General features: G+C 40.4%; 1 protein-coding gene across 3 annotated transcripts in view; it reads left to right on the forward strand.

The window, feature by feature from the left end:
- Nucleotides 1-11,744, forward strand: part of LOC136430671 (disintegrin and metalloproteinase domain-containing protein 12-like) — a 57,908-nt gene extending 46,164 nt beyond the window's left edge. Inside the window, exons 18-24 of one of the 3 annotated variants that reach the window (XM_066421465.1) lie at nucleotides 509-704; nucleotides 1,079-1,156; nucleotides 1,956-2,030; nucleotides 3,769-3,834; nucleotides 4,283-4,394; nucleotides 6,943-7,081; nucleotides 7,466-11,744. In XM_066421465.1, coding sequence (XP_066277562.1) covers nucleotides 509-704; nucleotides 1,079-1,156; nucleotides 1,956-2,030; nucleotides 3,769-3,834; nucleotides 4,283-4,394; nucleotides 6,943-7,081; nucleotides 7,466-8,174 — 1,375 coding nt within the window. In that variant the 3' untranslated portion in view covers nucleotides 8,175-11,744. Of the gene's footprint in view, nucleotides 1-508; nucleotides 705-1,078; nucleotides 1,157-1,955; nucleotides 2,031-3,768; nucleotides 3,835-4,282; nucleotides 4,395-6,014; nucleotides 6,187-6,942; nucleotides 7,082-7,465 lie in introns of those variants that run through there. The other 2 variants (XM_066421467.1, XM_066421466.1) reach the window with 2 other exon arrangements.
- Nucleotides 11,745-12,654: the final 910 nt, after the last annotated feature.

Raw genomic sequence — 12,654 nt, forward strand, 5'->3', positions numbered from 1 at the left:
CTGAAACATCATCCACCGTATCAGTACACTTTTCATGGTGCTGAAACACCATCAGCAGCACTTTTCATGGTACTGAAACACCATCAGCAGCACTTTTCATGGTACTGTAACACCATCAGCAGCACTTTTCATGGTACTGGAACACCATCAGCAGCACTTTTCATGGTACTGAAACACCATTAGCTGTAACATTGCTTTTTTGCATGGTAATAGAATTCTATCAACAATGATATTTACCTTTTCATGGTACTGAAATATCATCAACGACACCATGGCACTTCTCATGATACTCAGAAACATCAGCAGAAACATTTCCTTCTTCATGATGCAGAAACACAATTAGCAGTAACATTTTTGGCACCCTAGCAGCTTCTTTTTAATTTACATTTTCATTTACAGCAACACATCACAAGCACAGGATTCCTATGAATGAGACAACAAGAGGTGTTCGGCAGAGGTTCGTACTCTCTGAGTGCTTTGGTAAAACCCGTGCCTTTCTGTCCTCCAGTGACATCAAGTGTGGAAAGCTGCAGTGCCAAGGTGGGACCGTGTACCCCATCATTGGTTCTAACGCTGCAACCATCGAGAGTAAGATCCCATGGGAAGGCGAGATGATCACGTGCAGGGGCGCGTACATCGATCTCGGAGACGACATGCCCGATCCCGGACTGGTCCTGACTGGGACAAAGTGCGGGGAAGGCAAGGTGGGTAGAATGCCTTTTTTGTTTAATTTGTTTTAAATCCCTGTATCCAATAATGTTGAGAATATTTCCTACATTGTGTATGTAGAACTGATTCCAGATTGTGCTCCATGGTTTGAGTTTTTTGAAGTGTTTTTTTTAAATGTTTTGTCATTGGGTGCAGCAAACCATTGTCTTGAAGCTTTGCATGGATTAGAAATAAGTTTTGATGCCGCACATGTTGAAAAATTAGACTTATTGTCCTTCGTTTGGCACTGTGGAGCGATTATGATTATGGTTTCTGCGTGCACAGGTGCAGCTGTCTTAGAGACAGCCCCTAAGGGTGATGTGATGTTCAGGTTTCAAAATAATGTACCTGTCTCTCTGCACCACTCCAGATCTGCTACAACCGGCAGTGCCAGGAGATGAGGATTGTCGACATAGGAATTAAACCCTGCAACTGTAGTGGCCATGGGGTAAGTCTCAATGGAGCTGTGTAAATATTTCTTACATTACCTGCACGAGTTAATCTACTGGCTTTATATATAAGTGTGTGTGGATTTTGTTTGCTGTATTGACTGATGCCACCTAATATAAAATGCAAAAGAAATAATAACAATGTTTTCTTAAATGTTTTCAATGTGATTCATACTTCCTGAAGTCTTAATGGTGCAGGTAAAACTTGCCAAGAGCAGGTGATTTTCAATGTTAACTGCACCTGTGAAAAAAAAGATTTCGAATCCTGCATGTCTAAATTACATATACCACCAATAGAAAGTTATGCTTGTTAGAGTATTGGATGTCTTTTAAAAAAGCTCACCTTTTCCTTTCTGTCTCTATTCCCATCAAACCTTACCACATCTTCCTCACAAACTCTGGCTCATCATATTACATTCCACCTGCTAGTTAGTTAGGTGATGTTACACAGTGGGAGCAACAGAGTATGTTAAAACATGATTTAACATCACCCTGTATGTTGCAACAACACACTGCAGGGTATAACATCAAATAGCACAATGTAACATTTCATTGCAAGGTGTAATGAAATATAGCACAAGAAGCTCCATTATACTACTGGGTGTGGCATGACTTTCTGGGATGTAACCCTGTATTTGTAACAACACACTGCATGGTGTAGCATCAAATTGCACTACAAGGTGGAACATCATGCTACAGGGAGGAACGTCATGCTACTGGGTGTGACATGACATTCTGGGGGATGTGCATGTAACATCACCTTACTGGTTTCACACTTGTATCCCATGTTACCCCCAGGTGTGTAACGAGTACAATATGTGCCACTGTGACCAGGGGTACATTCCCCCCACCTGTAACAACACTCTGGAGGATGTAATGTTCAATTTTCCTTTTCAAACATCTGCTAGCAAATTTAAATACTGAAATTAAGGCACAATATTCAAGTTAGATGCAAATCAAGAGTAAAGATAGAGTCATAATACTTCTGATTTTCAAAATTTCTTGTAGTGTATTGATTGTTAGTTAGCCAGAGTAATGTAAAATCAAGCTGATCTAAGTACAAATGCATTAACTAGCAACCAGTTAAAATGAACTAATCCTGATTGTAAAGAATGGTGACAAATGAATTTACAAATGACATATTGAATAGAATAATACAATTAAGGTAATCACTTCAAGTCAGTCTTGGGTAACTTTTTTGTTAGAATTAGGGATGTAAAATCTAATGTTTTAAAGGATACCAGTGAAAATGTTTTGAAACACTGACACTGATCACATGTAAAGGTTTGACTTTGATACAGGGCTCTAGCCAGCGCCAGTTTTGCCGTAAATTTACGGCACTTTGCTGCGTGTTACGGAAAAAAATCAAAACCAATCCGTAAACCTTGACGGACAAAAATCGGGAGAAAAGATATAGACAGGGCTTAAACTTTTGCAATGATCTCCAAAAAAGAAGCGGAAGTTTGAAGCGAAGTCGATTCAGGCCATTTTTATCTTCCGCCGGCGACAGGTGACAACCCCAAGGTGGCTTTATAGCAGACAAACGGAGGCGCGGAGGTTGCCAGTGGTTCTTGGGCTAAGAGAAAATCAGCGTCGTGCGCCCCCCTCCCCACTAGAAGTGCCCGGTCGCATCGGGCTGACGTTTTTTCTGCTGTTTTCGCCGGTTCACCGCCAATTATAGCCACACAAAAAAATACTCCGGTAGTTACCAGGCTTTCCGTATTTTCTGCGTAACATTGTTAAAGTTTTACGCCGAGTTACACACACCTTCTTCCCGCGAAAACTGGTGTTGAGAGTTTGAAACCACAGAATCAGATATTATCTACCAATAACAGCGTTCGTTCACGCCACGTCACGGAAAATGGACCAATGACATACAAGTCTCGCGGTTCACGAGATGTTGAAGCGCGAATCCGCGAGTTTTTATCGGAAATTGATATTTGGTGCGACGATGGGGCTGTTTGAAGACTTGAATCGACGAATTTTGATCAAATCAAGTGGAAGTTACCGGAGAAATCGTCCATGGAAAACATGGAAGGAAAATATTGAACGTCTTTAGGGCGTTCTGTCCAAAGTAGGGTGTCTCATTTCCTACTATATTTAGTACAGGGCGCAACCGGGACCGGTGTTGAAAATGTTTTATTTCTGCCGACTTAATTCACGTGTATATTTGTCAAGTAAATAAGCAAAACTTGCCCCTCAAAATGCTGGAGATAGTGTTTCAGAGGGTCTAGATTTCAAAATTTCCCGGGGGGGAATACCCCCGGACCCCCCTAAAATTGTCGCGCCTACGGCGCGACGCCTCGCGCCTTCGGCGCTCGATATGTTTGGTTTTGACCAAAATTTGGGGCTTACGGGATTAAATTTCAGGCTGGCTAGAGCCCTGCTTTGATACATCATGAGTGCAGTGTGTTTAGTGAAAATGTTTTGACCCACTGACTTAAAAATCACATCTATAGGTTTGATCAGGCATATGTAAATGAGTGCAGTATGTTATATGAAAATGTTTTGACACACTGACTCTTTCAAATCACACATAATGGTTTGACTTTGACACATATAAATGAGTGCAGTGTGTTTAGATGACCAGTGATGTGAACCATTTCCTCAGATCTGTGAGGTGAACCCGGGGTGTGAGTGGTGTCTGGACCAATATGTGCTGTCTTCATGTCCCGTTGTAAATATGTCTTCTTGCAAAAGTAAACCAAAGAAATGATTCCCAATCATGTCTTAAGTTAAAAGTAGCTGTGTAGTGAGCTTCTTGATTGAAGAAATCACAATGGTGTTAAAATGATGCACCGCGTATCACTTGATTTGCAAAGTACAGTGTGTAGTAGCAACAATAAAACAATACAATACATTTGGAATTTGGAAAACAGATATGAAATGAAAGGAGGATATCAGAAAGGGGTGTAGGATTTCCTTCATCAAAGGTTGAGGGAAGAGATTTTTTAGTCTCCATCAACTCTTCATTTCATCTTTTCACAGTTTCTACAGTTCCTTCCATCACTAACCATAACCCCTGAACTATGACCTCTAAATATATCTGGACATACCTCCCATGACTCCATGGTAGTGACTGAACCAATGAGAGCATTTCTAAGTTGATTGTTGTTAATTTGCAGGTATGTAACAGTAACCACCACTGTCACTGCGACCCCGGCTGGGCTCCTCCCTACTGTAACATCACCGGCCATGGAGGCAGTGTGGACAGTGGTCCGGTACAGCCCACTCACAGTATGTATCTCTCCTTGTGTTGCATGGGTCTAAAAATGGTTTAACATACTGTAAATGCAGAAATGTTTGCAGTGGTTTTATGTTCGCGGTTTTCGCGGTGAGCTCTTCAGGGCGAACTTAAAACCACCGCAAAACTTTTTGCCCAGCTATGACTGTAGCGCTACTATTGTTCCAACCTCCAACTTAAAACCACAGCGAACACTCCATTTTCTCCCTATTGCAAAATAAAAACCACGCGAACTTAAATGCATTTACAGTATTTGAAGAACTGTATGCATACCATTTTCTTTTCGGAAAGGCATTTTCTTGACTTCATTCAATCTATATACAGTCAAAACTGCCCAAGAAGACAACTCAGGAGACTTATCAAATCTGGTCTGTGTGGACAAGTGGTCACTGCAGGCAGGATTCTTATTGTGTCTGTCAATGGGACTAACGGACCACCAAAAGTGGTTACATAGTGGCCAGGTGGTCCTTAGGTGGAGGTGGTCACTTGTACAGCTTTGTTTTTGAAAAATGACTGACTTTGACCTCTGACTGAAAAGTAATGTTCTGTTTTCACCAAGTTAGACTATGAGTGTGTACAAAGATGACTGTAGGGTGAAAGGAATAAAAGGTGGATTTTGCTACCCCCATAGAGCCGTGTGTGTGTTTATGTACAATGTATTATCTGTTTGTATACACAAATGTAAAATGTATGTGACTTTTGTAATTTACAGCTCTATGTATGTAGAATATATAATGTTATGTCTATATATATATGACTTGACTTATATATATATATATATATTACAAATATGTTGTAGCCAGTAGAGGTCAGTATTGTTGCCTGTTTACGTTGCAAATTTGTTGTTACATAGATGTTACATGTATGTACGCATATTTGTAAAAAGCGCTTAATGACTTTCCCTTGCACCAGCTTTCTTAGGTTATAATGAAACTGACAGGAAACTAATAGATTTACCTTGAATGTGCAGTCTATAATGTTTTCTACATGTGATGATATTGGTAAAGACAAACGTAAGGTTTTTATGCAGAGATGAGAGAAGTGTACCCCCTCCAATCCTGCTGGCTTTGATAACTTGCTTTGTTTGAATCAAACTCTAATGATTCAAAATTGCCTTTCAGCTTGCTGTCAAGGTACCTAGTACTTAATTTGCGTGTTGGAAATACATTTTTTTGTCCTTGCAAACCATCTACACATCCCTTTATACAAGATCACAAGTTTTGAAAAAGGACAACTGTCTTTTTTTTAAAGAAAATATAAATTTTCTTGAAAGAAACATTATATAAACTTGAGTATTACCTAGCGTAGACCTTTATTAAAGCGAAGGTTCTCAATTTTAGAAGCCATAACACAAGATTTTGAGGTTACATGCTAAACTTTCTTAAAGAGTAGAAAAAGATACATTGAGAAATCTTACTGCTGTTTTTGATTACTGTAGTTTGAAATATTTTGTGTGTTTGTCCAATAATCATTTCACACTGCTACATAGTACAGTATGCCAGACGTATGCTTCCCCCAATGTCCACTGTTTGTCTGACCTCTAACCTCCAATCACTCATGCATGCTGATCACATGATTGCTGTTGATTGCTCGCTGTTCTCCCTGAATCCCAGTCCCGCTCGTCATGTCAGAAGCGGGACACACCTCACCACCTTCCTCACCCTGCCTGACCTATCCACACACGCCGGCTGGGTCCGTACGTCTGACGTATTCCCGTTCGGTGTCGGGAGAGTGTCAATAGTGGTCTAGCTGGTCCTGGCGTACGGTTGTTACCTGTGGCGTTAGGTATTACCGTGTTATTTGACAGCAGTAGTTCAGACGTTTTTTTCTAGAACAGCCACCAGACTTCCTTCTCCATCAGAAGTCATTCCACGCAGTGGGACTAACATGTTGGCTGCTCCAGCTTGCCTTGCTGACTTTGCTGACTAAGACGTTTTACACCCGCTCTTTCTTAAAATACTAACCAAACAAATTCTATACCAATGTGCTTGATGTCAGGCGACATCAGGCATAATGTCTGATCTAAAATGGCATCTCCTTAAACCCATGGCCAGATTCCTCCCTAAATGTGTGCTGTGCTCACTAACATGACCTGAACACTAGAGCAATGGTCATGCTTCCCTTGACTAGTCAGTCTTGCTGGTCAGGAGAGCATGGCTGCTGTAGGGTTGCTGTTGTCTTTGTTACTGTGTTTTTCTTCCTGTGTTCATTGTTTGTTGCTGAATGACTACATCTTGCCCCATGTAAGTCACTGTTCTTTGTCAACCTCTGTTATGGCAAGTTGTTTTCTTCATAATCCTAAAGGTTCTAAGAAAAAAACCCATTAAGGAAACAGTTGGACTGGGCAACTTCATGTATATCAAGCCAATTCTTGTTCTTCAGCAGATCTCTGCTAAGATTTCACAGTTGTTTAACAGACTCTTAAACAGGTATTCCTTCTTGATATACTTACTAATAGGTTTGTTGCAGCCCAGTAGCTTAAAAGCTTTCAGTGTTGTTTCATGTTGATGTTAAAGATCCATTTCTTGGCCCATATTATAGGAGACAAGACGCTGACGATCGTGCTACTGGTCCTGTTCCTCTTCATCTTCCCAGCCACCGGCATCAGCATCTTCCTCTGCTGGTTCTTCCGAGACAAGATCAGAGCCAAGATGCAAAACTACAAGGGCAAGAAGTACAAGTATGGAAAACAGCATTTCTTAACTGGAGTCCTACAGATTCTTTATGGCTTCTTTTCTACTGAATGTTTATTAAAGGTTGTGAAGTGTCTAATTAGTTTGAGTTGAAGTTTATGGAACAGTGTAAGCATAATGATACAATCTTTGTACTACTTTGATAATCTTTCCTTTTAAGATCTTTTTTTCATTTTTCTAAAACTTTTATTGGTATCATGGGGTGAGCTAAGTTGAGGCAATGTTATTAGTTCTAAGTCACCTACATTATATTGAGGAAGGTTAAGTGACAGTCCCTTTTAAGGAATTTTACTCAAGACAAGATTTGTAAGGGAATCATGTATTTTCCAGCCTTCCACATGTCCTCCTGACAGACGTCTTTTCTTCCCCAGGGAAACAGCCTCAGGAGGGGGAGCATCCCGACCTAGTGTCAAGTTTAACAACAGGAGGGCAAATATCACTGCACCCACGTACACCATACCCACTGCACCACCCAACCGCCCCCCTCCCCCACGGGCTTCTGTGCCCAAGGGTCAGGTCACAAAAGGTCAGGTCTTACAGGCCCCCAAGTCGGACACCTCTTGGTTGAGACCGTCTCTCCATCCTGTGAAACCACCCGGCCAAAACAAAGGCCCGCCGGCCAGCCGACCTCCGCCGCCTAAGGGTCCGGTGTCACGACCCCCGCCTCCAGGTCAGGGGTCACGCCCTCCACCACCATCTTCCAAACCTCCAGGTCAAGTGTCAAGACCTCCACCACCATCATCCAAGCCCCCAGTTCAAGGGTTACGACCTCCCCAGGCAGCTCCACCCCCTCCAGGTCAAGGGTCACGACCTCCACAACCTGCTCCACCCCCACCAGCAGCATCTTTACCCCTAGCACCCAAACTCCCCTCCACCGTGATACCTCCCAGCTCCAGGCTGCCCCCACCCAGGCAGGCTCCTCCCCCTAAACCAGCGGCAGACAAACCACAGGTCCCCAGTAAACCAGGTGTGCCCTCCAGACCAGTCTACCTGAAGGCTACACCTGACGTAGCTGTCTCCCACCCCAAAAAGCTAGCCAACAGGTGGCCCCCACCTTCTCAAGATGAATCAATGGCATAACAATGTGTGTGTTCACCAGAACAAGTTTTCTGTGTTTGTACCTTCAGTTGTTAGTAACCCTAACAATTTACATGATAAGGAATCTATGTATGTTCTCTGACCTTATCTTGCAATATTGTATAATGAAATGTACAGTCTGTGTCTTTTAACATAAAGATGGAGATACTGTTTTCATGTGGTGCAATCAGTGGTCCATAGAATGAATCTGGCTCTTGTGGATAAAAACATTGAATATTTCGTAATAACAAATGTACATGTATGTCTGTCCATGCAAATGCAGTTTTATCATAACTGATAATTCTGGGACTTAAATGAAGATCGGAAATAAGATAGAAATCACAAGGCTGTATATTTCACATCATAAACAACAAAATGAAGTACCTTGTTTGGTTCACTTTTATTACTATATCTATTGGCAGCATATATTGTCCTTACGTCTGTATTTAGATTGTATGAACAGGTAATATACTAGCCAGTTATGTGTATGAAATATGTATTATTGGTTTGTGATGTTTATCCTTTGTGTTCTGACCACACTGCCCAGTATGTCAGGCAAAACGTACACTCATCAGCCCACACATTTTAAACTGTAAACTTGATTTTATAGATGACATCTGAGAATGCACAATATGCCAGCTTGCCAAGTTGTGGCAAACCAAGAAATAAATCCTTGTCCTTGTGCAGAACGACTGCAAAATGAGAGAATGTTCACTGTCAAAAAATGAAAGTTGTAAACAAGTGAATTTACTTTGTTTTCTTTAGTTTAAAGCCCTGTCACACTTTCATGACCTTCCCACGACTTTGCTCCTGACCACTCCCCAACGTTAACCAAGGTCTGTGCTGGGTTGGGAGTAGCCTGGAATGCATCTTATTCTAACTCCAGTTCGCTCCTCTGTTTGCATCCAGAATTTGACTTTCCCCACTTTGATTTTTCACATCTATAGCTGGCTGGCGCTGACGACTTATAAAAATTATAAAAACTTAGGCAACCTAGCCGACCAACTCCCAACCACATATGACCTTGCTGAAGACTAAGGTCTGGAGAACACTACACTCTCACATTCGGTCTATTGAGGATGTCATGTATGAAAATCAGTCCAATGTGTGGAAGTTATTCTGGCTGCATTTGTCTGGCTCATTCAGTTTCCAGCTGCTGCAAAGACAAGGTTCAACTTGTGCTGATTTCCAGGGATACTCAAGATTTAACACAGTAAGATAAGTAAAACCTCAGTTGACTATTGTTACTGGTGTAAATATGTGAATTCTGTTGTTCTCTATACATTTGTATTTACAATTTTACTTTTTACTTGTAGATGGAAAATTGTATTTAGAGAGGGATTTAAACAAGGACCACTAACATTAACAATTAAGTTTATAGGCTTGTCAGTAATTTTTCAAAATGTTTTTACCCAGACTAAGGTGAAAAATGAAAATGTGTGCTTCACACTTTTTTCAGTTACAGATTTGTAGGAATTTCTCAGTTTAAACTGATTTTGTTCACTCAATTCCCAGAATTCCTAGGATCTTGCTCCCTTCTGTATGTTTTGCTGCTTTATGACTGAAGTCCAAGCCACATCTATAGACTACTAAGAGATTTATATACTTAGTCTATAATAGGCTTTTGCTTTTGCATATAATGAATGTTGGTGTAAATGTATATTTTATGAATATTTGAAAATCATCTTTAAAATTTGTTGTATGCTTTTTTCTTGTAATCTCGTTTTTGTGGAAAGTTAACCAGGAATTGAAGTTTAGAAGTTCAATTGATATTCTTAAACTTCTCAAGGTTTGCTTCTAATTATCTCAGAGTACTAAATAATGTTTCTATACAAGACTAAATGTGAAGATTTATATAGGACAGACTTGTACAAAACTGTGTCAATATGTCTGATGCAATTTGATAATGACAATCAGTATGTGGAAAACTTGTAATTTTTTCTCAAATTTGTACAGTCGGAACAGGAAGATTTCAGTAGTGGTTTGTACTGGTAACAAATTTCATGTGGATGTGCAGAGATAGCTGGAAATTGCATGGTAATGACTTATTCGTAACAAAGAAGTGTTCTAGGGTCATGTGCATGTACATGTGTACAGTGTGTATCATCATTGCATTGGTGTAGAGCTTAAGGTCGCTCTGTAGGGAGCCATAGATGTACAGAAGACGGGGACCAGGCAAGAATTAGTTTTAACAATGTAATTTACTAATCTTGACCCTGGATCTTGAATATGATATAATATAAGCATGCATTGTATAAATAACAAGCTTTCTTCCAATGCAAAAGATTGACTTACTGAATTTTTACGAGTTTTCTGGTCTCACTCAGGAAACCTGCATTGCTGAGTACATGTCACTTTTTAGAAGGATGACATGACCTCTGTGTCAAAGGTGGTTGAAATCCTAGATCTATACAAGAACGTCATTTTGACCTTCAGCTTGCTAAGGCAGCTGTTTAGCACCAAATTTGTCTTGCTTCTGTGCTTAAGCAGCAGGGAGAAGGTAAATGGAGGGTGATGTGCCCTGATGTATGTGTTGTGTTAGAAGAAAGTTTTTTCCTATGATAGTATGTTCCAACACAGATGAACTGTCAGTATTATAATTCTGCATGTTATAGTACTAACTGCCCTGTCTCTCCAGGCCCACCTTTACCACTGTAACACTATTTCCTAGAGCTGCCCCTTTCCTTGGCACCACAAAGTAGAAGGTGAAAGTTGTGTTCATATACACTTGTATCATATGATTGTATGTAAGCCTGATTAAAGTAATAAGATTCATAGAGATAGTGTTAAGATTGAGACAGTCAGAACCAGAGCTGACACCTTAACAATGGATTGTATTGTAGCTGCTGTACAAGTTGAACGTAAAGCCACACAAACTTAAGGAGGACCATCATCAATATTGTCAATACAAACCTCCTACTTTTTTCCCAGTTGTATAACGTTACAAAGCTTTTTGTAATGCACTCTCTGGGTCACAGCAATGCCCGTATGTCAATTGTCAGATTGTATTTGCTGAAAGTCCTGGATTTACAAATGCATTAAATGTTTGTGTTGGGATTCTAATGTTGGTCACACAGACTTGATTTTATTGATGATCTGAAAGGACACATTGGTTTTATCCTGATTCCTCCAGAAGAAATATTTTTGATCCTTTTGACGTCTGATTGATGGTAATCTCTGCAGTGATGGCAAATCTACCAGCATAGCATGTGCAAGCTCTTTATAAAACTACTGCAAAATGAGAAGAAACAGGTCTAAGTGTTCCATGAACTAAGAAAATGATTAGTGTTATAAATTGTCAATTGCAAAACACTGATGATTATTTGTATGAAATTTAGGACATGCAGAGAATGTTTAATCAATGAAGACTTGTGTTTTGTGAGGCCTCCCCACTACATTGTGCAGTGTAATTGTACATGTCTGTTAGGTAAAAGCAGCTATGAAATTTGTTATTATAGTGAAACCTGCTGCTGAGACTGGAGGAAGCCTGAGATGGTCTAGTGCCTTTAGATGACATTTTTTACCACTTCAGATATGAGGAAAACAATGTGTAATAAAGAAAAGGGTATGTTACATCTGCTTGTGGATTGCCTCATCTTTGCATGAAATAGCATGATAAATATGTGTAGTTCATTTTTTGAGGGTGGGGGATAAACAGTACAGTTTACAGTTCAAAAGGATACTCGACTCTAGAGGAGAGTGTTCTGGTTATGCTGATAATATTTTTCTGAATTCAAAAACGTAATTGTATTGGCAACTTGACATTGAACTTGACTAGGCGGCAGTTGTATTATAAACCATTGGACAAACTTCAACTGGGGTGCTCTTAAGAAATCTTCAGTTGAGCTTAAAATTACTTATGCAATGTGTTTCTGGATACTTGTCTTGTTTGTCAACTTGTAGCCTTAGTAACTTTATTTTCCACTTGCTTGGGTCAAAAGTGGACTCTTTGATCTTTGCAAATCATCCCTTTGAAACCCATACTTCAGACACCGGTTCTCCACAGACAGGTAACACACCTGTCCCTGAATACCATCCACACACAGATGAACATACCTGTCCTTGGTGCTGAACACCATCCACACACAAACACACCTGTCCCTGGTGCTGAACACCCTTCAATACAAATAAACACACCTGTCCTTGGTGCTGAAAACTATCCACACACAGCTAAACACACTGTCCTTGATGCTGAACACCCTTCACACACCCGTTAACACGCCTGACCCTGGTTCTACACACCATGCACACACAAGTTAACAAACCTGGTGCTGAACGACATCCACACACAGGTAAACACAACTGTCCCTGGTGCTAGGTGCTGCATCTTTTGTGGTTTTGACACGAAAAAGACCAATTGGGTAATTATGTTATGTACACCTGATGATGATTAAGATTAGATACATCATTTGGTAAACTATGAGACATCATTTCATAGTTTACAAGCTCTGGAGGCACAGTGTCTGATGAGAGAAAATGACAA

The sequence above is a fragment of the Branchiostoma lanceolatum genome, chromosome 3 (assembly GCF_035083965.1).
Source record: "Branchiostoma lanceolatum isolate klBraLanc5 chromosome 3, klBraLanc5.hap2, whole genome shotgun sequence".
Lineage (NCBI taxonomy): Eukaryota > Metazoa > Chordata > Leptocardii > Amphioxiformes > Branchiostomatidae > Branchiostoma > Branchiostoma lanceolatum.